Raw genomic sequence first — 25,705 nt, 5'->3', positions numbered from 1 at the left:
ACTATCTACTCTTCTCCAGCTTTACCATGCTTTGATCTTGTCCGGAATAGTTTATGGTGGTCAGGTTTACGGCTCAGCAGCTCCTTCCACTCTGAAAATACTTGATTGTGTTCACCATTGTGGGGTGCATCTGGCTATTGGTGCTCTTCCCACTAGTCCCATTGGCAGTCTCCTAGGAGAAGTGGGTGTTCCCCCTCTACAAAATAAGACAGGCAACTCTTAGTTTCCTACGCAATCGCCATTCGCCGATTCCCTGACCATCCCCGTGTACCCTGCTCTCTTAGTAAACGAGGGATGTCTCCATCATGACAGCCACCCACAGGTGGGATTGCCAGTTGGCATGTGTGTGGCTTCCCCCAGTCAGGATCTCCACCTCCACTCACTGGAATGTGCTCCATGTATTACTTCTCAAACTACCACCCTTTGGATGATGCCTAGACCGTGGATTAAGACCGACCTGTTCCAGGGTCCTAAGGTCTCTATCACCCCTGTGGTCTTCCGGCGTCTTGTATGTTTCATCCTTGCACAGTTCCAGGTCATTACCATAAGGCAGGATACGCTTTCACGTCTCCTACTGGCTTAGAACACCATCTACTATTGGGATCACGTTGTGTCCACAGCCAAGCTGCTGATAACTAACAGGACCCTCCATTATTTATTTTTTTTACTGGGGCCTCCCTCCACAGTGTTCTAATGTGTACAGATTCAATGAACAGCCTGCGGGCTATCGACCAATGCTCCTCTCATCACCCTTTGGTCTCTGCTATCCATGACCACCTCTGTCTTTAGCCATGCACCTGCTCAGTTGTCTTTTTCTGGGTCCCACGTCATGTAGGCATCCCAGGGAATGAACTGGCTGACCATTTGGCTAGAGAAGCACATGCTTACCCCATTCCCTTTCATGATTCCAGCTGTGGATATGCAAATCTGTCAAATCTCTCTTTGCCCAAAAGTGGAATGATATCTGGTGCAGTGCTGCTCTCAGTAAAAAATTTTGCATAATCAAAGAGACTACTGGAATTTGGCGCCCTTCCTTCCACTTCTCTGAGGAGGCATCCACAGTCTTACACTGTGCACGCATTGCTCAATGTTTTCTCCTGTGTAAAGATCCACCTCCACAATGTGGTGGTGGAGCCGGGCTGATGGTATCATACATATTAGTGACTGTCGCCTTCTTTTGACTTTTCGTAACAAGTATAGTCTTCAGATTCCTTAATGTTAATATAAGCAGATGATTCATGGATGGTTTCCTCCATGAAAGCGGATTTTATTTTCAGATATAAGGTTTTGTTTTATTCCTGGAGCAGGGATGGGATGATGTCGTTGGGGCCTCTCTTCATGTTTTCTGTTTTCTTGGTCTGGGGACCCATGACCACTTCCCTGTGCAAAGACTGCTCTATTATCCCTCTGTTTTTTCCAGTTTCTAGATATGGTGTACCCTTTTATGCCTCATACTGTGTGTGTTTTAACTTCCTTTAACCCCTCTGACTGGATCCGTCCACTTTTAGTGGACCACCTCTCTTCTGCGAGTCACTTTGTAGTGGCAGGATTGATTATGTCGCTGTGTAGTCCCATAATTCCCATCAATCAATCAATATCTATCTGACTCTTTTGGATCCAGATATACACACATCAAAAACAGTTTTGCATCACTTCAGTTCCGAGAGGTCCGGATCCTGTACAGAAAATTGGAATGGATTAACATAAACATCATTTCCGCTCTTTTTATTGCTCATGAAAGCTACACATTGCATGTTGTACCACCATACAGCGAGACCTTTAGAGGTGGTGGTCCAGATTGCTGTACTCACTGGTATTTCTAATACTCAGTAGCATGTCCTCTTGCATTGATGCATGCCTGTATTCATCGTGGCATACGATCGATGCGTTATTCAAGGCACTGTTGATCCAAATTGTCCCACTCCTCAACGGGGATTTGATATAGATCCTTCAGAGTGGTTGACGGGTCATGTCGTCCATAAACAGCCCTTTGCAATCTATCCCTGAGATCAAAAATAGGGTTCGTGTCTCGAAAACACGCTGGTCACTCTAGTCGAGCAATGTGGTTTTCCTGAACGAAGTTATTCACAAGATGTGCACGATGGGGGCGCGAATTGTCCTCCATGAAGAAGAATAGTTCTGGGAAGGGGGCGCCCATACTGGGGGTCTTGTCCCGGTAAATTTTCTAAATTTTAGATGAAAAATATTGAGTTTGTAAGCATTTTAGTCACATGATTAACATTAGAACTCTGAAAACTGGACTCTTGATAACTCAACACTCTGGGAAACTTAACAAGCCTGACAATTTTGTGGCTTTGAAAAAGAAACAAAACACACACACACACACACACACACACACACACACACACACACACACACACACACACACACACACACACACACAGTGAAAAGCTAATTTAATTTACAGTAATAATCATGCTTATAGACTACTGCAGAACAGTGAATATAAACTCTGAAAAGACTGAAATTATATTTAAATAAATCCTAAACTATCATTAAAGAATGAAACATAAAATATTGCTGTTGCACAGTAATAGCACTTTGATTAATAAGTGAAATAGCTAATTTAAGGTTACTTTGAATAAGGCTCAGGGTTAATTAAATAAAAACAATATCTCAATGTTAATGCTTTAATACAGTTAATAAAGTTAATACAGTGTGCCTAATACTTTTGACAAAGTATGTAAATAGCAGGTTTTAATTGGGTCTCACACTCTAAAAATATTTGAAAATAATGAATACTCTAGTAATATAGTCTCTCAATGTCTAGGTCATTTTTGAAAAACTCTGTTGATTTTTCCAAATTTGTTTCACCTCTGTTTACTAAAAGCAAGCACTCTTGTTCAACTGCAATGACCTGTGAGTGTCCAGTCGAAGCAAACCGCTCAGTAATGCAAGATGGCACCGTTTCACAAACTTAAGTGTAAATAGCTTTGTAGTATTCCTTTTGGGGTTTTTAGTGCGTGGTGAGCTAGCTTCGTTGTTTTCATGCTTCTTTGGTATACTTATGTTATCCATTGACAAAGACGAGCAGAAACGTCTTTTAAAATACTAAACAGAGTTTGTGATTCAGTGTTGGTGGTCTCGTATAAGTCAATAAAGCCTTTGTTGATAATTAAGGAGTCATCGACAGTACGAATACAAAATGGCACTTATTCGTGAATCGAAGGATCACTTCTTTCGTCGACCATAATAGAAAAATGTTCAGTTTTCTTGATTGAAGCAAATACCTTTCTCAACACACACACTCCTAGCAGACCAATGATATCGTTTTGAATATCGTGGGATGTCCACTTACACCCCGAACGCCCTAACCAATAATTAAACTCAAGTATGTCATTCTTTCGGAGTTCCAACAATTGGAAAAAAATTGAATTTTCATATTCATGCCGTCTACTTGCTAGTCCTTGTTGGCATAAAAATTGCACAGTAGTAAAAATTGTCTCAAGAGCTAAACGGCCTTGCTTCGTATCACTATCTACCTGTTCATTCAGTTGGGAGGCCATACTTTGTTGGTGTTAGAATTTAGTTTCAGAACATCTCCTTTAGGCGTAAACGTATTTTGAAGATGGATTTTTTCCACAGCCTTCTTCCAGTTAGAAAACTCTATGGAAGTAAATGCATCTTCTTTTTTTTTGGAGAAAATTTTAATAGATTTTTAGCATCTGCCTCTTTGCAGGTTTTGCAAAAAACTTTTTCGATAGATGCTTCATATTCTGGCCACGTATATTTGATCAACCAAGACTTCTGGAATGATGTTTCCTTACCGGAATGTCCAGGTTTCGGCTGTTAACGATTCTCGCCTGAAGACTACGAAGCAATTGATGACAATAATTGTTGGACTTTGACCTTCAGTATAAACTTGCAAGCACGCCTTTTTGGTAGCAAATTTATCTCTTGCACACTAAGAGACTAAAGTAAACAAATAAAATATATTCATATAAAATAGTCCACTACACACTGAAGTCGGAACACTAAACACATGTGCAGCATGCACTGAACGCAACTATCCACACTGAATGACTGCGACATCAGGTTGGGCTTTATATAGCCGAGGCGTCGTAATATCTCGAAGCGTCAAGGCGACGTGAGGCGGATAGTTCCAGATGCTTCTGCTCCAGTCCTTTTGATGTCGCCGCGGCCGCAACGGTTGCCCACCGGCGCTAGACTTTACGCGATGGTTCGCTTAGTGTGCCTGCAGCACCGGACCCCTATCATGATTCACACCACTCGTTTTCAGTTAACCTGCTTCCTACCATAATAATTGTTTTAACTCATTACTCAATGCATCTTAAAAGGTAATCATCGTCAAACAAGGAAAATAAGTTCCAACATAATTTTGTGATTATTCAAAGCATAGTACATCGAATTATTGAGGGGGCTCGGGCCCCCTCAGGCTCCATGGTGTCGGCGCCTGTGGTTCTGGGAACTGGGATGATGGAAATTCTTTTTGTGTGTGTGTGTGTGTGTGTGTGTGTGTGTGTGTGTGTGTGTGTTAGATTCTCAGCAAACAATATGTAAAGGAACTAGTCCCTCAGGGATCCGTTCTGAGTGTAATGCTGTTTATGATACCATTGATGGCTATAGCAAATAGTGGGCCACAAAGTCTCGTTCACTTTGTAGACGAGCTTTGCCTGTACTGCGGCTCTGCATCTCTGCATCACTGCACACTGCCGAGTGCTAACTTGAGGGGACTGCGTGGAGAGTAAACGACTGGGCCCTGAAACATGGCTGTAAATTTTCTTCTACAAAATCACGAGTTGTGCATTTTTGCCAACTTCGGACTGTTTGATCACGCCTAGAAATTAACCTTGGTGACTGTTTATTTGAACGTTTCAATTATTAGATATTTTGACAAGTAGCTAGCTTGGCTGCCACATGTCCGCTGGCTCAAGGCAATTTGTTTGAAGAAGCTAAATGCTCCCCGTTTTCTTAGTAACTCCTCGTGGGGTGCGAATCACATAGTTTGTCCCTGCGGGTTCGGGGGTTAGAATAGGCCCGCGGTATTCCTGCTTGTCGTAAGAGGCGACTAAAAGGAGTCTCAAACTTTTCGGCCTTATATGATAGTCCCCTGTTGGGTTTGACCTCTATCTCTCAAAATTTTCCGAAGAGCGAGCCGATTGGGGAAGGGCTCCTTACTTGGTGCATTGTGTCCATCTTGCGATCAGACCTTTCGCCAGCTTATACACCGTTGAACTGCAGTCCTGTCCGCTCTCCATCTCTTGGGCATGACTGTTTCTGCGTGCAGATTACACTCTGCACTGTGCAGTGCCTCTTTCTGCACCGACGGCGACCATGGACCACATGTTACCTAACATCCAGCACGGTAGCCAGTCCGTTGTGGTGGGGCCGCCATGTACCCTGTTGGTTGTAGCCCCCTGACAACACAGGGATCGCTCCCCACGTATGCCAAGGAGTAGATGCCTATCCTCCTGGGGTATCGGGACTCCCGGCAACGGCCATCCTGCCAGGTGGCTCTTGCCGTGGCGGGGTGGCGCCCGTGGGGAGGGCCCTTGGTCGGAGTAGGTGGCATCAGGGCGGATGACCCGCAATGAAGCGTGGTACATCGTCTATCGCTGGTGGCCAGCCGCCAGCAGTCTCTAAGCGTTCTCGGGCTCAGTTTAACGCTCAGAAGTACGATCCGAAAACGTTCCCCTCCCTGGCCACACCGTGGAAGGAACGTAAGTCTCAGGATGGCAGTAGCAGTTATTCGCCCCGCTTCTTAGTTTGTACGAGGGCTGATGGGGAGTCTTTTCTCTTCACAAAGCCTCAGTTCTTCGTCGAGCATTTAGAGGACAAGTTTGGGGAGGTGGAGGGCTTGTCAAAAATGCGCCCTGGGTCAGTCCTGATACAAACGGCATCCTCTGCCCAGTCACGACGGTTAATCGCTTGTGACAAGTTGGGGGATGTTGCCGTTACGATCACACCCCATAAGAGTTTAAGTATGGTCCAGGGAGTTATTTACCATAGGGATCTTCTTTTGCAGTCTGAAGAGCTGCGCGCCAATTTAGAGCGCCGAGGTGTACATTTCGGCCGGCGCGTTCATCGGGGTCCTAAGGAAAATCAGATTGCTACCGGTGCCTTCATCTTGGCCTTCGAAGGGGATACCTTACCGGAAAAGGTCAAGGTGATGGTCTACCGATGTGACGTTAAGCCCTATATCCCTCCCCCGATGCGGTGCTTTAAGTGCTGGAAGTTCGGCCATATGTCTTCTCGCTGCACTTCCAGCCTCACATGTCGAGATTGCGGACGCCCATCACATCCCAATACGCCATGTGCCCCGCCTCCCATCTGTGTCAACTGCGGGGAGCACCATTCACCTTGCTCGCCAGACTGCCGAATTTTCCAAAAAGAGCGTAAAATCATGGAATACAAGACCCTGGACCGACTAACCTATACTGAGGCCAAGAGGAAATACAACCGACTCCATCCTGTGAGAATGACATCTTCCTACGCTGCTGCTACAACACCTGTGCTAGCCCCGTCTGTTTCTCCAATTGTGGCCGGATCGACGAGTAGTAAAACTCCTCCTGCCCCCTCGCCAGTGGGGGGCTCTACCCACCGGGTTGCTCCTGCGCCACCTACCTCAGAAGCAATACCATCCCACCCATCGGGGACATCCGTCCCTACTTCTAAGCCGGAGAAGTGTCCAACTTCTTCGGCTTCTCACGCTCGCAAGGGGTCCCTTGGATCCCTCCCTTCCCAGGTTTCCGCCATCGAGAAGGCTGACGACTGACAGTGGCGTAAGTGCCGGCAATCAGATGGTTGTAGGGCTTCACGATCCTCCTCCGTCCTGGAGACTGAATCGGTGAAGCCCTCCCAGCCGGTGCGACCCAAGGAACAGCGTGAGAAACCCAAGAAGAGCTCTCAGCCCAAGGAACTCGCGGTGGCAGCCATCCCACCGCAACCTTCCAGCTCTGCGTCTGAGGATGTGGTGGAGATTCTGGCGTCCGCTGAGGACTTCGATCTCGCCGGTCCATCAGACGCCATGGAAAGCACTATCACAGGTGCTAAATCGGAGGCAGCAGGTGACCCAGCGGCGTAATCTCCCTTCCCAGTCCCGTCATGCCTTTCTCAGCCATGGACAACACCATCCTCCAGTGGAACTGCAGCGGTTTCTTCCACCATCTAGCTGAGCTCCGCCAACTTATCAGCCTTCACCCTTTCCTCTGCATTGCTCTGCAGGAAACTTGGTTTTACAGCAATGCGAATCCCCGCCCTCCGTGGCTATCGGGGTTATTATAAGAACTGGGCAGCTTATGAAAGGGTGTCTGGTGGCGTCTGCATCTATGTCCTGAACTCTCTTCACAGCGAGTCTGTACCTCTCCACACACCTTTAGAGGCTGTCGCTGTTCGGGTGTGGACGCCACAGGCTGTTACCGTCTGCAGTATTTACCTTCCACCGGATGGTGATGTCGCGCAGCATGTCCTGACTGCTCTGATAGCTCAATTGCCTCCACCTTTCCTGTTACTGGGTGACTTTAACGCCCATAACCATCTGTGGGGTGGGTCAGTGGCAACAGGTCGAGGCGCCATCGTTGAGCATTTATTGGTGCAGCTCGATCTCTTGATCTTAAATGATGGTGCCTTCACACACTTCAATGTGGCGCATGGCACATACTCCGCCATTGACCTTTCCATCTGTAGCCCTAGCCTCTTACCGTCTGTCCAATGGAGAGTGCATGACGACCTGTGTGGTAGTGACCACTTTCCGATCTTTCTGTCACTGCCACAGCGTCAGTCTTCTGGGCGCCCTAGCAGATGGGCTATGAATCAGGCTGACTGGGACTTGTTCTCCTCCACTGCCGCTATTGAGCCTCTCTCTAACGATGCCATTGATGCAGTGGTTCAATCGGTCACCACCGGCATCGTTACTGCCGCCGAATCTGCCATTCCCCGTTCTTCTGGGTCCCTTCGGCGGCGGACTGTGCCTTGGTGGTCGCCTGAGATCGCTGAAGCGATTAAAGCTCGCCGGCGGGCGCTCCAGCGTCACAAGCGGCATCCCTCAATCGACCACCTTATCGCTTTCAAACGGCTGCGTGCGCGAGCCCGCCGCATTATCCTCCAACGCAAGCAGGAGTGCTGGGAGCGGTATTTGTCCACCATTGGCCTCCATGTCACTCCATCGCAGGTCTGGGCCAAGATTCGCCGCCTCTATGGCTATCGGACCCCTGTCAGTGTCCCTGCGCTCTCACTGAATGGAGCAGTTTGTACTGACTCCGACGTCATTGCAAACCGCTTGGCAGAGCACTTTGCTATGACTTCCGCTTCTGCCAACTACCCCTTGGGCTTCCGCTCCATCAAGGAGCTGATAGAACGTCGGAGTCTTTCTTTTCGCACTCACCATCCTGAATTGTACAGTGTTCCATTCAGTGAGTGGGAATTTCGAAGTGCCCTCGCCGCTTGTCCTGATACCGCTCCTGGGCCAGATAGCATCCACTCTCAGATGCTGAAACACCTTTCAGTGGACTGTCAGCGACGCCTCCTCGATCTTTACAACCGCATTTGGGTCGAGGGTGAGTTTCCGTCGCACTGGCGGGAAAGTCTTGTTGTCCCCATTCTGAAACCAGGGAAGAACCCTTTGGAGGTGGACAGCTACCGTCCCATTAGCCTCACCAACGTTCTTTGCAAGTTGCTTGAACGGGTGGTGAGCCGGCGCTTGAATTGGGTACTGGAGTCTCGAGGCCTTCTGGCTCCGTCTCAGGGTGGGTTCCGTAAAGGCCGCTCCGCCGCCGACAATCTGGTGAGCCTGGAGTCGGCCATCCGTACTGCCTTTGCCCGCCGTCAGCATCTGGTTGCTGTCTTTTTCGACATGCGGAAGGCGTATGATACGAATGGCGTCATCACATCCTTTCTACGCTTCATGGATGGGGTCTTCGGTGCCCTCTGCCGATCTATATCCGCAATCTGTCCTATCGTACCTTCCGCGTGCACGTCGCGGCCTCGTATAGTTCCTCCCAAGTCCAGGAGAACGGTGTGCCACAGGGTTCTGTTCTCAGTGTGTGTCTGTTTTTAATAGCTATTAACGGGCTCGCTGCGGCCGTGGGAAATACTGTCTCCGCTTCCCTGTATGCTGACGACTTCTGCCTTTACTACAGCTCTATTGGCATTGCAGCTGCTGAACGTCGGCTACAGGGCGCAATCCGCAAGGCGCAGTCGTGGGCTGTAGCGCATGGTTTTCAGTTTTCGGCAGCCAAGACCTGCGTTATGCATTTCTGCCGGCGACGCACTGTTCACCCGGAGCCACGGCTTCATCTTGACGGCGAGCTTCTTAAAGTTGTGGAGTCACATAGGTTTTTGATGCCCGATGAATTGGCTGCCTCATATTCGGCAACTTAAACAGGCGTATTGGCGGCATCTAAATGCTATGCGATGCCTGAGCCACACCAGATGGGGCGCCGACCGATCTACTCTCCTACGGCTTTACCAGGCGTTAATCCAGTCCCGTCTGGACTACGGAAGTCTGGCTTATGGCTCAGCATACCCATCTGCGTTGCGGGTGCTGGACCCCATCCTCCACAGCGGGATACGCCTTGCCACTGGTGCTTTCCGAACCAGCCCTGTGGACAGCATACTTGTGGAGGCAGGTGTCCCTCCACTGCGGTTACGACGCCAACAATTACTGGCTGCTTATGCTGCCCATGTTTTTAGCTTGCCCGAGCATCCAAATTATCGTGTCCTCTTCCCGCAGTCAGTCGTTCATCTGCCAGAACGTCGGCCCCGGTTGGGTTGTCCGATTGCCGTACTTGTCAAACAGCTTCTTTCCTGGCTTGGGTGTTTCCCTGTTCCCCCTCCTTTCCGGGCCCCTCTGCATACACCCCCATGGTGTGTGCCTCGCCCTTGCCTTCGGCTCGACTTGGCACATGGCCCGAAGGACTCAGTCCCTCCGGAGGCCTTCCGACGCCGCTTTTATTCCATCCTGGCCACGTATCAGGGCTCTGGCGTTGTCTATACCGACGGTTCGATGGTTGCTGGTCTAGTCGGTTATGCACTAACTCTAGGGGACCATTCTGAACAACGTTCGTTGCCGGCTGGCTGCAGTGTTTACACTGCTGAGCTGGTTGCCATCTTTCATGCCCTAGAGTATATCCACTCCTGCTCAGGTGAGTCCTTCGTTATCTGTAGCGATTCCCTGAGAGGTTTACGAGCTCTCGACCAGTGTTTCCCTCGTTCTCGTCTGGTGATGGCTATCCAGGAGTCCCTGCATACTCTCGCCCGTAGCGGCAGGTCTGTGGTCTTTGTTTGGACCCCAGGCCATGTTTGTATACCCGGCAATGAAACTGTTGACCGCCTGGCGAAAGAGGCCACCAGTGCGCCATCTCTGGAGATTGGCCTCCTGGCGGCTGATTTACGGGCAGTCTTACGCCGCAAAGTTCTCTCGTTTTGGGATGCTGAATGGCGCGGTCTGACCACCCCTAACAAACTCCGTGCCGTCAAGGACACGACGACTGTGTGGCGGTCATCCATGCGAGCCAACCGCAGGGACTCAGTCCTTCTTTGTCGGCTCCGCATTGGCCAAACCCGACTCACGCACAGTTATTTACTGTGTCGTGAGGATCCCCCTCTTTGTCGTTGTGGGGCGTCCTTGACGGTGGTCCATATTTTGTCGGAGTGCGCCCTTTTAACCGTGCTCAGGCAGACTTTTGCAATTCCTGACACGCTCTCTGCTCTTTTATCAGATGACTCTGCCATGGTGGACTTGGTTTTGTGTTTTATTCGGGCAGGGGGTTTTTATCCTTTAATCTGAGTTTTTTAGTGTTGATTCTGGCTTTTAGCCTCTGATTTTAAACTGAGTTTTTAAAGTGTCCTTGGTGGTTGGCTTTTCCTCTTTTTCTCTACAGTCGGCCAACCACCGTCACACTGTGTGTTTTAATTTGTTTTGTCTGGTCTCTGTCAGAGTATTTCATGTCCTGTTTCGTCTGCTGTCTTTCCTGTTGTTCGTTTTTTATTCTCTTCGGGTGGTTTTAGTTTTTATGGAACAAGGGACCGATGACCATAGTAGTCTGGTCCCTTTAATCCCACAAACCAACCAACTGGATATAGTTCTGCGTTTTATTCGGGCAGGGAGATTTTATTGCTTAATGTAAGTGTGTGAGTTGTTGTGTTGATTCTGGCCTATGGCCTACGATTTACCAGATTTTTTTTTCATGTGTTTCTCGGTGGTTGGCTTTTCCCTTTTTGTTTGTATGGTCGCCCAACCACTGTCACACTGTGTTATTTTAGTTCGTCTTGTCTGGTCTTTGTCTACGTTTCTCTTGTTCTGTGTCGTCTGTCTTATCGTCTGTTGATCGTTTTTATTCTCTGTGGGTGTTTTTAGTATTTGGAAAAAGGGACCGATGACTGTAGCAGTCTGGTCACTTTAACCCCCACAAACCAACCAACCAATCACATAGTTCTGAGATTTTACAAAGCGCTTATTTTATGTTACTTGGACTGTGGATGTGTTGCCTAATGAGTTAGCAGCACCGTCTGTACTGAACTTGCTGGACCTTGTGCATCATACTGGACTGCAGCTGGCAATGGAGGTCTTCCATATGAGCCCTGTTGACAGCCTCCTGGTGGAAGCCAGTGTCCCACTGTTTTTGATTAGATGACAGCAGCTTTTGGTAAACTACACAGTCTCAATCTGTCAGACGCTTACTCATCCATGTCACTCAACTCTGTTCTACAACCAACAGTTCAGACTGGTTGTGCATCACCCAAAATTAGATAGACCAGCTGGGATCTCATTCGTTACACGACAGTGTACTGATCATGTGGGGGGAAGAGGGTAGCTGTCAAGAGGGAGCACTAGCAACAGAGAGTAAAGGAGATTGTTGAGGTCCTTCAGTACAGCGATTAAAGGGTCCACTAACGTGTGGCATACATCATTCCAGGCCTCTCGGAAAGATACCATTGTGTTGGGCTGACTATGCATTGGCCACAGGACGCACCCACGAGTTCCATCTGCGTCAGGAAGATCCTTATCACTGAAGCTGCTGTAGTCTAATGACGACAGGGCATGTTCTTGTTGACTGCACCCTGCTGTCTGACCTGCGGCACAGTCTCGGCTTTCTTATCTCACTACCTCAGATTCTTGCAGACAGTCACTAGCAAAGTGTTGCAGTTCCTACTTATAATACTCCTCCACTTTCAGTGTTTAGGGGTAGTTCTGCAGGAGATGGAAGGAAAGTCTCTTCCCCTCCCCCCCCCCCCCCTTACCTTCATGTGCCTTTGGACCCTCTTGCCCAAGATTCTGCCGGGGTTATCTATATTTTCTTTAACTTATCGTGTTAAAACTACTGTCACGCCCTTCTTCAAACTCTTCAACGTTCAGATATAGATGGAACAGCCAAGTCCCTACTTTTCTCTTTTTACTTGTTTACCCTCACGAAATGGAGGGACTGATGGTCCAGTACTTTATTCCCCTTAAACACACCACCACCACCGCCGACACCTTTTTCCAGCACCTTTCAGCTTTTTCTTGCATTAATTCGACAACACGGTTGCTGGATGTTAAGACTTTCTTCACCTTAGTGTAGTAAGGTTCTCAGATGAAATGTGTAGCCAGACAGTTACTCTGAAGAAGCCTGTGCGAAACCAGTGGTCTAGTGCGCTAAGATGGCTGAAATCATATAGTTCCATCTCGCACAGAAGGAATCTGTTGTCTTAGACGTTGGAAATGATTGGAATACTGTCTTCTGGTGATAGAGATTTTGCCCTTCTAGAGTGAAGCGAAATATCCTACCTCATGATAGGAAACTATGCCTTAAAACGGGGAATTTCTGGGCTACAGCATTGAAATATTTACGTTTATGGATGATCAGATTTTTGAAAAGTGTAGCAGTATTTTGAACATCTCTCACAAAATCAGCTTTTAGTTTCCATTCAAATGAAAATGAGAGAAATAGGAATTGTAATCAAAACATATCAGTGTCGTTGCTTTTTTGTAGGTACTGTCTTTCTCTTTGGCTAATGCAATATAGAAACACTTTGAGGATACTCTGTAAAAATGCTGGAGGCGTTCGGGATAAATGTTCAGTTCTTCCAATACTTCGAATGTGGTACATTTCTTTCCTTCTTTTTCACCATAACGGATGTACCTAATATCTTCGCTGCTCAACATTTGTCACTTACAAAAGATGAAGACATATCTTGATCCATTCGTAGCACGACCCGTACCGTGTCTGATAGCGCCACTTCAATGTGAATAGCTTATGTCCCATTCACGCCACATCATTTCTGTGTGAATTGGGCCTTAGACCAATTTGAGGTTTATTGATGGCTTGAGAGACAGGAAGAGCCTTGTATCAAACTGTTCGTTCTAGACTTCCCCTAAACCACTGCGGTACGTTGTAAACATTTATCTTTTATACCACGTAAGTGTGTCAATAAGTAATTAACGTGTGCAGGTCCATTTTCAGTGGACTACACTATTCTAATATAGCAGTAAATCTCAGATTTCCTGTGTCATTTGTACTCGTAGTCATTTGTCGCATCCAGGTGACGAGCAACAGAAGGCTGCAGACCATTGGTATAGCGAGCAAGGGGGCGCAGTGGTTAGACTTTTGGATTCATGTTCTGGAGAAAGCGGTTCCAGCAATCCAGATTTAGTTTTGTCATGACTTAGGGAAGTCATTAAGGCAAACACCAACGCTGCTCCCTTACAAAGGGGCACGGCCAACTTCCTTCTCCTATCCAAGCATGGGATTTGTCTTAAATGATCTCGTCGTCGATAGGACGCGAAAACCCACTTTTTCTTTCTCAAAAGAGCCGGTGATGTCCTTACTAGTGGCAATATGACTAACCATACGAATGAGGCAACTATAATTCCTCAGTGTGCACTAAAAGCCGGCACGAGGCATCTGGCGTTGTGTACCTCAGGTAGCAGCATTGGTGTAAGCTATTACAGGAATGGATATAATTCGAAAATCAGTTCCAGCAGACATTTTAAAGAACGCAGTAAGAGCAGCTATGTTTATTATACATTTAAATACGTAGCTAACATTGCATTTAAACATAGTAGCACCTACTGCCGATACACAGTGGTGAAAGACCAGTCTGATATAAAGTTCTCACAAAACTTCGCCACATGAGTAAATAATGAACCCACCACCATCGTGGGCTGTCTGTTTTCTCCAATTGTAGCTCCAATATCTTCCACAGTTTCCTGTGCTACTTGCATTGTTTCGCACTGTATGGAGCCACTCACTACTCTGTCAGCGTAAAACTCATAGCTGTTGTGAACATCTGATGCTGCCATACACTGATGAGCCAAAATATTATGACCAGCTTATTAACAGCGTATTGGTCCACCTGTAGAAGGCAATACAAGGGTGATCCTACGCATCATGTATTCGGCAAGCACCTCAGAGCATCCAATGTGTGTCCCATCAGGTTTAGATCCAGCGAGTTTGGTCTCCAAGACATAAACGTGAGTTCACTTACATCCTCCTCTAACCATAGTATTAAAATTCTGGCCTTCAGACCCAGTCAGTTAGCTTGCTGCAAGGCACCATGACTGTAGGGAAAGAAATCAACCATGAGGTCGCTGATATGGAGTGCCTGACAGTCGGTTGCAGCACAAAGCACCAAATATGAAAAACGTACGTTTTTGGTGGTGTCAGGATACTTTTGATAACATAGTGTACGTTCGTAAGGAACATTTCCTCCCATTCTGTTCTGTTATCTAGTGTGAATCTAGCTTTCGTTGCACACCCATCGAGTGATAAAGGAGCTCGTTAATTTAACGTAATGTCACAATTGTAAATTAATAAAATAGCAGAAGTAGTAAATATCGGTGTACTGATTATTGTTCATCTCTAGTAGGACACTTCCCAGACGTCTACGACTGCATGACGTTTCAGTGAATGATTCTTGCAGATCCCAGTGAAAAGGCTTTTTGTAGTTGGCAAACAGGTATTTTATCTATGTCAATGGTTTTAAAGTACCTACACTACCCCCAGTTTGCCAAGAACCGCTGGGACAACTTTCACTGTTTTAAGCCACAGCTGCTGTAGTTCGATTTGCAAGTTCTTGTATATGACAAGTTTTTCCAGCTTCTCGTCGCCTGAATGGCAATATCAGTTATATACCCTTTCCTTTCCTCACAAATGTGATGTCTGGTGTATTCTGTTCAGCATCTGAACTAGCTGCAGTCGGAAGTCCCACCTTTCCTTTGCCAGTGGTACATAGTAATTTTGGAGTAAGTTCCAGTAGGTCATTCATGCGACAGTGTGCCTCTGCTTATAATCAGTTTCGACGATCTTTCTTCAATAGCTCAAGATATGGTCGATTATCTCAGCTTCTTTGTAGAGTCATCGCTTTGGGTCTTCTACTGCTTTCTCGATTCTGGCTTTAACAGCGTTAGATCTGATGACTTGTTCCCGTGTAGCAAAGACAGCTCTTCGGGCTTCCATTGATGAGTAAAGACCCAGTGTTTTCCTTATCCACTTTGCCTACAATCTTGTCCAAAATAAATTCCTGTAGAATGCTTTATTGCGTGAGCGCTCTCTCACATTGAAGTGCAGCTTTCCGGTATTGATTTTTGATTTGCTGTACTTAGAGAAGCTTTCCGTTATTGACTTCAGAGCCGATTCTTGGCTACCTTTCACATAGTCGGCGAAGGTATGATTTTTTTCTCCCACCTCATTTGGAAGAATGCTCTACCGGTAGTTTTTATGGGCAAGTACAGCTTTGCCGACGCCACTGTGAGTACACGGTGCATGGTTAATTTTCAAGAGCTTTCTTGTTTTCCTGTTCCGATTATCCAGCTAGATTTATATGCAGTTCACGTTGTCTGCAGTGTTGTACACTTGACTGACTACAGTTTTTAAATGTCCATGCTTGAAAACCAACTGCAAAATGCATACGTATCTGTATGCTTCTGGTAGGTGGAATTTAATGACTTACCCATTTAGCATTTCGATGCCTTCACTTTAATATTTTGCCCTTCTCTTAATGTTGACAAGTCGGTAATTTAATTTTCCAACAAATAATCCTGTCTTCCTCTGCTCTGGTCCATTTTCTGTGATTGTCGTGATGTTTCTGCTGACCCGATCATATTAAAGTTTCTCATGATCCACCTATCATAGTGAGTGAAAAGCTTTCCTTTTGTCAAACCAGGTCTTGTGCAGATAATTTTTACAACTTTTGTAGTTCTCCAGAATCATTTGGTCGATCACGAGCTGGTCCTTTGCGTCCCTGCTTCTTCACTTAAGTTTTTGTCCTACTGGCATGGTGTATTCTTCAAAAAAGACGAGAGTTCTGTCGACAATTATGCCTGTCAGAAACTTGAACGTGGCGGCAGACTTATTATCGGATATAATTTCTGTGTATGGCCCTTTTAGTTGGTCCTCCTGTATTAGTTTCTTCAGTTGTTAGCCATTCCATGATGTTGTTTGTTGCAGGATCGTGTTAAACAATTCGGCGATTTCCACAAGAGGGTTGGTCATACATTTTTTAACCAGAAGCCGTGCAGATGATTGTTGTCAATGATGTTTAGTGTAAAGTTTCTTCCCCCTCTTCCTCTGTCCATTTCCGTTACTAACTAAATGTTGGATTCTGTTTACAAAATTTCTTCTCAAAGTCCTTTATCCATCCAATACTTTTATGTATTTTGGTTTCCCGCATATCTTTCCAGAACTGAGCTGTTGTCCCTTTTCTCTGGTTTTTCAACTTTTGCTTCTGCTTGCTGATTCAGGTCCAGGATGAACTGACTCTGACTGGATTCCGAAGTTTGATTTTGCATGTAGTGAACGATCCTGTCCTTGCACCTCTAGATTTTCCTGGCTGTTGCTGTTATTTTTGCTTTTTAATTTTCAAATCTTCACGATTTTTCCGATACTGAACCAGTACTTTATCCGGTACTCAACTGTTTTCTAATTATTCATTTTATGCTCTTTCATATTATTGAAGTTGCTTATATCATATTTTAAAATTTTATTTTCAGTGGCAGCGATACTAGTTTTTCTGTTACTGCTGTGCAGTAGGCGATTTAGATCATTTCTTCAAACAGCAGAAAACGCAGCATTGGCATCCTTCATCAGTGGAGCAAGTTTTTTTTCAACAGTCAGTTGTCATAGTTCAGAGCTACCTGCTTTCTGCATTAGATAACACATGGTTCAGAATTTTGTCTTTAAGTTCCTGTTGTCTTAAAAATACCAGGAATTTCATCAATTACTACTTGTTCCATTCTTCCTAAACCCACATTATTACCAAGTTTTCGTTAGGTTCATGATATTCAGTGACTCGAGATGTTGGAGTTTCTGCTGGTGACACAGCATTTTGTTTCACTTGTATTTCCTAACATTCCAGAATATCTTAAAGTTCCACTTTACTTAAAAACATTGTTCCTTCTGATATGTGCTACGTGATCAGCTAGACATAGGTTGCTGCCTTAGTCTGTGTACATATTTGCTTTCAGAGCTGGTAAATGAGCTTTTGATAGCCATGTTTTCGAGATTCTGATTAGTAGTATTTCATGACTTTGCCGTTCTGACTCGTACTTCTGCCACTTCTGAGTGTTTTGGTTTGTTCCTGTAAACCACTTTTCGACAGCTGCTAAAGTTCCTCAGCAAATGCCATATATACGCCGAAACACTAACGGATATTTCTGAGGATGCTACTAGTTTCATTATGATATTTGTTTCTGTCTCTGTGCAAAATTATGTTGATTTTTGTACTTATGTTTTATCCAGAACTTCCATTAATTTTTGAAAAAGTGTTCACTCAATCACTGGGATATCGATACACAAAATGATTGATTTCCTGTTGTTATCGGGCTCTGTTAATTATAGCTGATATTTCAAAGTGTTTGTCTTCACTTATTATGTTACGATCAGTCTTCATTTGAATTGTAATTCTTGATTTGAATTGTTCCTTTTCTGATATAAATGCATGATCCTCTGTGCTTTCAAGTAGTCCTACAATAAGAGTCCGTCGTTTTATACAGTGACAATATTACATACTGGAGTCCTGTGCATCTACACTAGTGCTCATGGACACAAAGTACTCTGAAGTTGGGCTCCAATTTTTGAACTGCAAAGTGTTGTACTTTATTTTTTATTGATCACATGTTTTGAGGGATTGTTAGGTCTGTGAAATGTCCCCTCTTGCTTTCTCCTTTTTTCCCTTGACATATAGTATGTGTGTTATTTGGTGTCTTAGAATCTATCTTGAGTGATAGTTTCAGAATTTTATTAAGAAAATACTCTTTAGGCATGAGAATGTGTAGGTATTTTTCAAGAACTAATCCAGACTTCTCGTAACTGTGACAAAGTGTGTTTCGCCATGTGTGACCCATGATCTCCCTCCCCCCCCCCCCCCCCCAATACCTTCATGACTCAGACTGCTTGTTGCAAGCCCATCCTGGTCAAGCTCTTAATCTGGTCTTTTTCTTGATTCAAAAAACTTTACAAACAGCAGTATGTTTTGGTTTATTTTATATCATTGTATGCATTTGATATATAAAATAAAATAAACCAAAACATACGGCTGTTGGTACAGTTTTTTGAATCGAGAAATATGTACCAACCGATGTCCCCCAGGCCATAATGGATTGACAAAGACTTAATGTGGTTTGTCCACTTCAATGGTGCATATAGCTAGGTCTTCAGTTGCCGACTTTTCCCTCTAAGATTGTCCTTTCCATTGTCTTTAGACTTCTGGCAATGTGAAAAAAAAAAAAAATTCAACTACTGCTGGTTGACAAGCAGTCAGTCATGTTCTGATGTTGAGCTATTTCCGGACAGATTCCTTAGTTCAATGTGCTGTCCATGATATTCGGAACGATCTTCTAGAGCACCACATCTCCAGAGCATCAATCCTGCTACAGTCTGCTGTCTTCATCGTTCACGTCTCTGCTTCATAGGTCGCGATAGGGAACATAAGAGATCGGATGACGGTGAGCTGTCTTGGCAATGATACTCTCGCTTCCTTCCAGATGCAAGCAAGTTCTGCTGCAGATTTCCTCGCAATCAAAATGCGCCTAAGGATCTCAGGCTCGCAATCACCAGTATCAGTGACGAGAGAACTAAATACGCGAAACGACTGACAACCTCGTAGCCAGCGGTTCTTCTGATGTCTGTGAAGTACAGACTTATGAAGCAGGCATGATACATTCAAATATTTGAAAGAAATTGAGAACAGATAACCAGGAGCTTGACTAAATCTGCATGAAGGTGTGATTCCAAGAATTTTCTCCAGTCTGCTGATAAATTTAAGTGAAACAACTATCTCAAATAAGGACTCAAACGAAAGAAGACGGAAGCGCGAGGAAGATCTTTAAAGGAGAAATGAATAGTTGCTTGCAGAAAATGTGACTGAAAGTCTTTCAGACGTGTGAAAACTGAGGTAAGATTGTAAGAACTGAGAAGTGGTAGCATTCTGTAATAAATGATTAATTTTATTTCTACTGTTTATAAACGGAAGGAAAAGTTCAAAGTAATGTAAAGACAGACAGACATAAACGATCGCTTTTTTATACATTTCAACCGACAGCAAGACAAATCCCAATCCAAATAATTTATTACTTTGTTCTTACACAGATCTGTGTGATTCTAGATTGTATCTGTTGGGTTTTGTGGTAGAGAAATTGTTAATAAAACACCATAAAAGTAACGTGTAAAGCAAATTTCAAACACCACAGTGTACTAATTTGTCCAACAAAAACTCTTAAAACAATTACTTTAAGGGTCATTACTTGCATGGTCAGTGGGAAATGCAATCAATCATATATACGCTTACAAAATTATCCATTGTTGGCTAGAGGAAGAAATATCTACTCAGGTATTGTCTCACAAACGCAAATATTCTAATCTTCTTACATCTGTCACATGCATTCGCACCGAAGACCAGACACAGACGTAAAACAATATGATATTATATCTGTGCGATTCAGGAATATGTGAAATTTCGCTATGCTTCACTACTCATTATGGATTTTCCGAAATATTGTTGTGGTAGGACGTTAGGTTGGCAATTAAAGTCCAGTCAAAGGTGGCGTATTGTGTCACACTCAGCTGATATACCAAGGATGTAGTAATGATAGTAAAAGAAAACAAATCTATCTGTGTTTAGGGTTAAAGGTTGTGTCGAGAGAGTAGTTCTGAGTGTGTTGACGATGTGTATAATAAGAGTTACTACCGCGCTAACAGATTAAAACATATGAAAATGGTTGAACCAATTTTCGACTACCAGTTTCGTTTGATATTAATCGGCGACAGTACAGTTGGTAAAAGTTCATTGTTGAAGTATTTCACGGACGGAAAATTCGCTGAGGTAAGTAAACTTTTCATTACATTTTAAGAAGTGCTGTGGAACGTTTCGAATGTTTTGATCGTATGGTGTACGCGCGTGGGAGTTGCTAGATTGTTTGGCGTAAGATCGGAAGAGGCAGGATACACCTCTTTTCTAAACCTCCATGTACTGTAATTGTTTGTTGATCTGAAGCGTAAAAGATTTTATATCGCCAAATTGTGTGTGTACTTTATCCATAGAAATGACATTGTTGCGTTTTTATTATGTTGTTGAAATATGGTTCACTCGGAAAGTAGTTGTCTGAAGTAATTGTTCCATATTCTTCTTTGTCATTTCCCCGCTGGATTGTTTAAACCTTTTAATATTTTTCGTCGATGTCAGTATTTACGTGTGGGAGACGTTTACACGAATATTTAACACGTTTATTTTTGTGGTGGGGTGTGTACTTTCTTTCATTGCCATGTCAGATGCTCTATTCAGATCATACTTACTGAATGCACCGACATTTTTAAATTTTCTGCAAGTAGTTAGGTGAAAAGGTGAGTTAAACATAACAAATATTAATTTTTTTGTATTTTCATACCTGCTTAACAAAATGAAAACTGTTAGTGCCAACAAACTTTTGTCTTTGTACACCTTTGGTATAACTGTAAATTTGCAGAAGGATGTTAAAAACATTTTTTACTTGAGCAACATGTATTATACGTATATCATGAGCAGTCCACTCCACAAGTTGTCTTTCGATTATTTGAGTTGCCCATTTTATTAAAGTTATGTTAGACCTGTGTGTTTAGATTTAATAAATTTGACTTAACTGTAGTCATTTCACTATTTTGTGAAGGCTAGTTTTATCAAGTACACATAGCAGACATGAGTCAGTTAACGTATTCAATTTTCTCATTGTGAATGGTGTTGCTATTAAGACACAAGACATTTATGTGGATATAAGTCAATATCCAGCTGTCCTAATTTTGTTTTATTGTGGTTTCCTAAAATCACATTTGTTGTATACTGGGATTTTTTCCTTTAACAGGCCATAACATATTGCTTCTAATGATTCTCCAACTATCCGCTAATGACCTTTACTTCAAAACTGTAAAATACAATATTTCTGTTCAGTTTTTCAAATACTTTGAAAATTGTCAATCCTTGCTAATCTGATTCACATTAAACAGTGTTGCTTGGAGTATATTATATTTTAGAATCTTACCGTAACAGTGGAGAAAAGTGTGCAATGTCTAGTTTAATGTAATTGGAACACAAAAGAGTGTTCTTAAATGAATTGCTTAAATGGGCTTAATAGCAAATGATTTAAGAGCAATAACAACGGCCAGATAATGCAAACTGTTTAAAATGTGACATCATAAACCTTTATTTGCCTTTTCTTTGCATGTAGCTGTCAAAAGGGTAGATTTTGCAAATGCTACTTTGAAATTGTTTCAGCTTATATCTTTCATAATTTCTTAGTTTACGGCTGATGTGCCACTGGTTCATATCACAAGCTGCGTCTTAATATTCATTGACTTTATATAAACATTTTTCCATCAGAACTGATTTGAATTTTGTGTTAAAATAATTCCCCATACATATTCTTTGTTTGGCAGTTCATTAACAAGCATTGATGCATAGGTTTTGATCTGTCACTTTTAATTTTGTACTTTGCTAGAGTTAGTCATATTTATCCTGGTGTTGTGATCATTTACATCATTGCACTTCATAATTTATTTGTTGGTCCATAATAAAATGTAATTAAGTAGTGTGAAGATAATATTTCTCTCTCTCTCTCTATTTTCTTTCTTTCTTCCTTTCCCCAGTGGGATTCTCTGTGGCCTATCTCATTATCCCATGTGTATTTTCTCAGTATCTGTATCAACAGTACAGTGCAAATAATTCAGTCATGTAGTGATACATTTCATAGCATACTATTTTTAATGTTTTGGTAGGACCCATCTGTGTGAGCTGGCAAAGGAGATGTAAGCACCAGCTGACTTTTGTGTGTATGAAATTAATGTGGTTTATCCACCAGATTTTCATCAGTGTACAAACCCAGACATTTACAGCTTGTTGCCTGGATGTTATATGCATTATTTGTTAGTCTGGTGACAACTGCCTGCCGCTCAGAGTGGGCGAGTGGTTTGAGGAGTCATGTCACGGATCGCGTGGCCTCTACCGCCGGAGGTTCGAGTCCTCCCTCGGTGTGGGTGTGTGTGCAAGGAGCTAAAATATGTTGCTACTGTTCCTACTCAACCCTAGAATAAAATTGAGGTGTCAACTGCATAGTTTATTAAATGAGAGTTAATGGGTTGTGCAGAGTCATGAATGTAAATGTGCTGCAGTGCATGTGGAGTTGTGGACTATACAGATAATAGGAATGTTAGTGAATATCACTGGATCAAGGAAACCAGGTAGATACTCTGTTTCTTGATTTCTGAAAAGCATTTGACTCAGTACCACACCTATGCTTATTGTCAAAAGAATGATCATTTGAAGTGAAATCTGTGACTTGGATTGAGGAGTTTTTGGTAGGGAGGACACGCCATCAACCTTGGATGGAGAGTTATTGTCACATGTGGAAGTAACATTAGGTGTGCCCCGGAAGTCTGATGGGACCCTTGCTGTTCATCTTGTATACCTTGTACACCTTGCAGACAACGTTAATAGTGAAATCGGTTTTTTTTGCAGTTGATGCAGGTATCTGTAATGAAATACTAAGTGAAGCTACATAAATATTCAGTCATATCTTTATAAGATTTCAGAGTGGTGCAAAGATTGGCAATGTGTTGTAAATCTTCAGAAACATAAAATTTTGCTCTTCACAAAATGAAAAAACATAATATTCTATGAATATAATATCAGTGAGTCACTGTTGGAATCAGCAAACTCATACAAAATAACTGGGTTTAATACTTTGTAGAGATATTGAAATGGAATGACCACATAGGTTCAGTCTTGGGTAAAGCAGGTGGTAGATTTCAGTTTATTGGTACAATGCTGGGGAAGTGCAGTCAATTGACAAGACTGCTTAAAAATCAGTTGTGCAACCGGTTCTAGAATATTGCTTGAGTGTGTGGGACACACAGCAAATAGAATTAACAGATGGTATTTAACAGATACAGAGGGGGACAGTACAAATGATCACAGGTTTGTTTAATCCATGGGAAAATGTCCGAGAGATACTGAAGGAACTGAACTGGTAGACTCTTGAAGACAGATGTAAACTATCACCAGAAAGTTTGTTAACAAAGTTTCAGGAACATGATCACTCTAGGGATATGCTAAAACTCGGTACATTTCGCCCACATAAGGCTCATGAGGATAAGATTATAATAATTACTGCACACACGGAGCCATTCAATCAATCATTCTTCCCACACTCAATACGTGAATGAAACAACAAGAAATCATAATAACTGGTACAGTGCCATGCGTATCACGGTCGTTTGCACGGTATAGATAAATATGTACGGACACAAAAAGATTTTCAGACCTTTATTAGTTACAGACTAAATGTTGAAAGTTTAAAATTGTTCTAAAGGGATACGAGATGGGGGCCATAAATACTTATAGTGTATTGTATACTGTAGCAATTCAGGGCTAAAATGGAAAAAAATAATTACATGCTACATGTCAGTTTGTGTTGGTATTCTACTGCTTGCAGCTTTGTGACATCCAGCTGGCATCACACAGATTGTGTGGTATTTTCTCAAGCTAACTTGTTCCCATCCTAATGTAGTCCTCATGCTAGGATATCTTTGTATAATCATTGCACTTTTCATCTGCTCGTTACACAGAACTCTGAGTGGCAAGAAGTCAACTTGGTGAAATATCATGCGGTCTTGACACCATCACCCTTCTAAGTATATGAGAGCAGTCAAACATAATTTACCTGCAATGGCTGTGAAGAGCTTAAACGAGTTGCAGGTCTTACGACCCACAAATGTGCTCATAGATTTACAGAGAACAGTGTGTTATTTTACCTTTGGATAGTAGTTGGTTTTGCTACAAAACCTTCCTGCCTGATACTGTCAGTAAATATGAAATAAAATCGTATTTTCAGTGCTTTTAACATGAGGAATGTTTGATTAATGAACTGGTTTGTATAAGAAATTTAGCAGTTAGAATTAATGGAATGGTTAGATGCAGTTGTCCTGTGCAGATGGTAGTTGCTAAGACTTAGAAATCCACCTACACAGTAGAAACCACTTAACACTAAAATCTGTGATTGTGAATGGATGGATGTGTCTAGTACTCCCTGGAATACTGCCACTGTAATGTACACTTTAAAGCACAAAAATCTGTGGCAGAAAATTACACAGTCGCTCCAATACAGCAATGGTGCAAATTAAATGCAATATGCCATTTTTAAAACACTTGAGAGCAGTCATTACTTGAAATGTTATTAAAGAAAAGTGGCCTATTTGTTTTATAGACCTATTCCAAGGAGCCACACAAGCTTTCCTGCAAATACAATAAGCTGTTAGTAGCCATAGGTACCCTTCCAGACCATTAATATAGACCCTAACTACCTTGCCAATAATGTCCATGTTAAGTTTCAAAAGTATCTCCTTTCTCTTCCATTCCATATATATGGGGAAAAAATCCCTGTGTTACAATGATATGCTGTTCATTTTCAACATTAGTTGCAACAGTTTTTGGACCAGAGCTTAGAATCTCTCTCTCTCTCTCTCTCTCTCTCTCTCTCTCTCTCTCTCTCTCTCTCTCTCTCTCACACACACACACACACACACACACACACACACACACACTCACTCTCTGTTAAAATTAACAGCATGCCATTGAAATACAGGGAATTTTTTCTCCCCATGTAGTTTGCATCTCTTATAGAAAAGAAGATAACGTTGGAACTCAACATGACATTCTACAATCTAAAATAAATAAAATAAAAAGGTTTCAACTACTTTTGAAAATTAATAGCAGTGAGGGTCACTTGTTGTGGCAAGTATAACAAAACTATTGCCAACACTTGTCGTTAATCTACTTGTATGGGTTGACTCGGACTCCTACAAAAAGAAGAAGAAAAAGAGTAATACAGAAATTAAGTCCATTGCAGTCTAGCAGAAAGGGGGGGGGGGGATTATTAAAAGCTGTTTATTCAGTCTACGCAGCACTTCCACCACTGCCAGTACGGATTTTTTTTTTTTTTTTTTAATTACTGAATTCTAAGTAGGGCAGGCTAAACCCTACAATCCACCAGTTAGGGGCCACTCAAAACACTTGCACAAATACTTAAGTCATTAGGCTTTCTGTTCCAGAGATAATAGGTCTACTACTTACCTTTTTTATCATTTATGGAGTGTCTTCCTGAATTTAATCTTAACAGTGTAATGAGTGATAGGCCTGAAAGTCATAGTATTCAAAACACTATCTTCTGCACCATACAGAGTGAATAAAAACACTTTGGCCCATTCACTTTTGCTAATAGTTT

The 25,705-nt window shown here is 43.2% G+C and overlaps 1 protein-coding gene across 2 annotated transcripts in view; it reads left to right on the top strand.

Moving 5' to 3' along the window:
- LOC126297498 (ras-related protein Rab-39B-like) overlaps positions 1-25,705 on the top strand; it is a 153,604-nt gene that overhangs the window by 100,683 nt on the left and 27,216 nt on the right. Inside the window, exon 1 of one of the 2 annotated variants that reach the window (XM_049988383.1) lies at positions 19,757-20,280. The exons of the other annotated variant lie outside the window; for it this stretch is intronic. Within the exon in view, the coding sequence (XP_049844340.1) occupies positions 20,167-20,280 (114 nt within the window). The 5' untranslated portion in view covers positions 19,757-20,166. Of the gene's footprint in view, positions 1-19,756; positions 20,281-25,705 lie in introns of those variants that run through there. 2 annotated transcript variants of the gene reach the window in all.

The sequence above is a fragment of the Schistocerca gregaria genome, chromosome X (assembly GCF_023897955.1).
Source record: "Schistocerca gregaria isolate iqSchGreg1 chromosome X, iqSchGreg1.2, whole genome shotgun sequence".
NCBI classification, from domain to species: Eukaryota; Metazoa; Arthropoda; class Insecta; order Orthoptera; family Acrididae; genus Schistocerca; species Schistocerca gregaria.
Note: the sequence above shows the minus strand (reverse complement) of the source record. Positions and strands in the feature narration are given on the sequence as shown.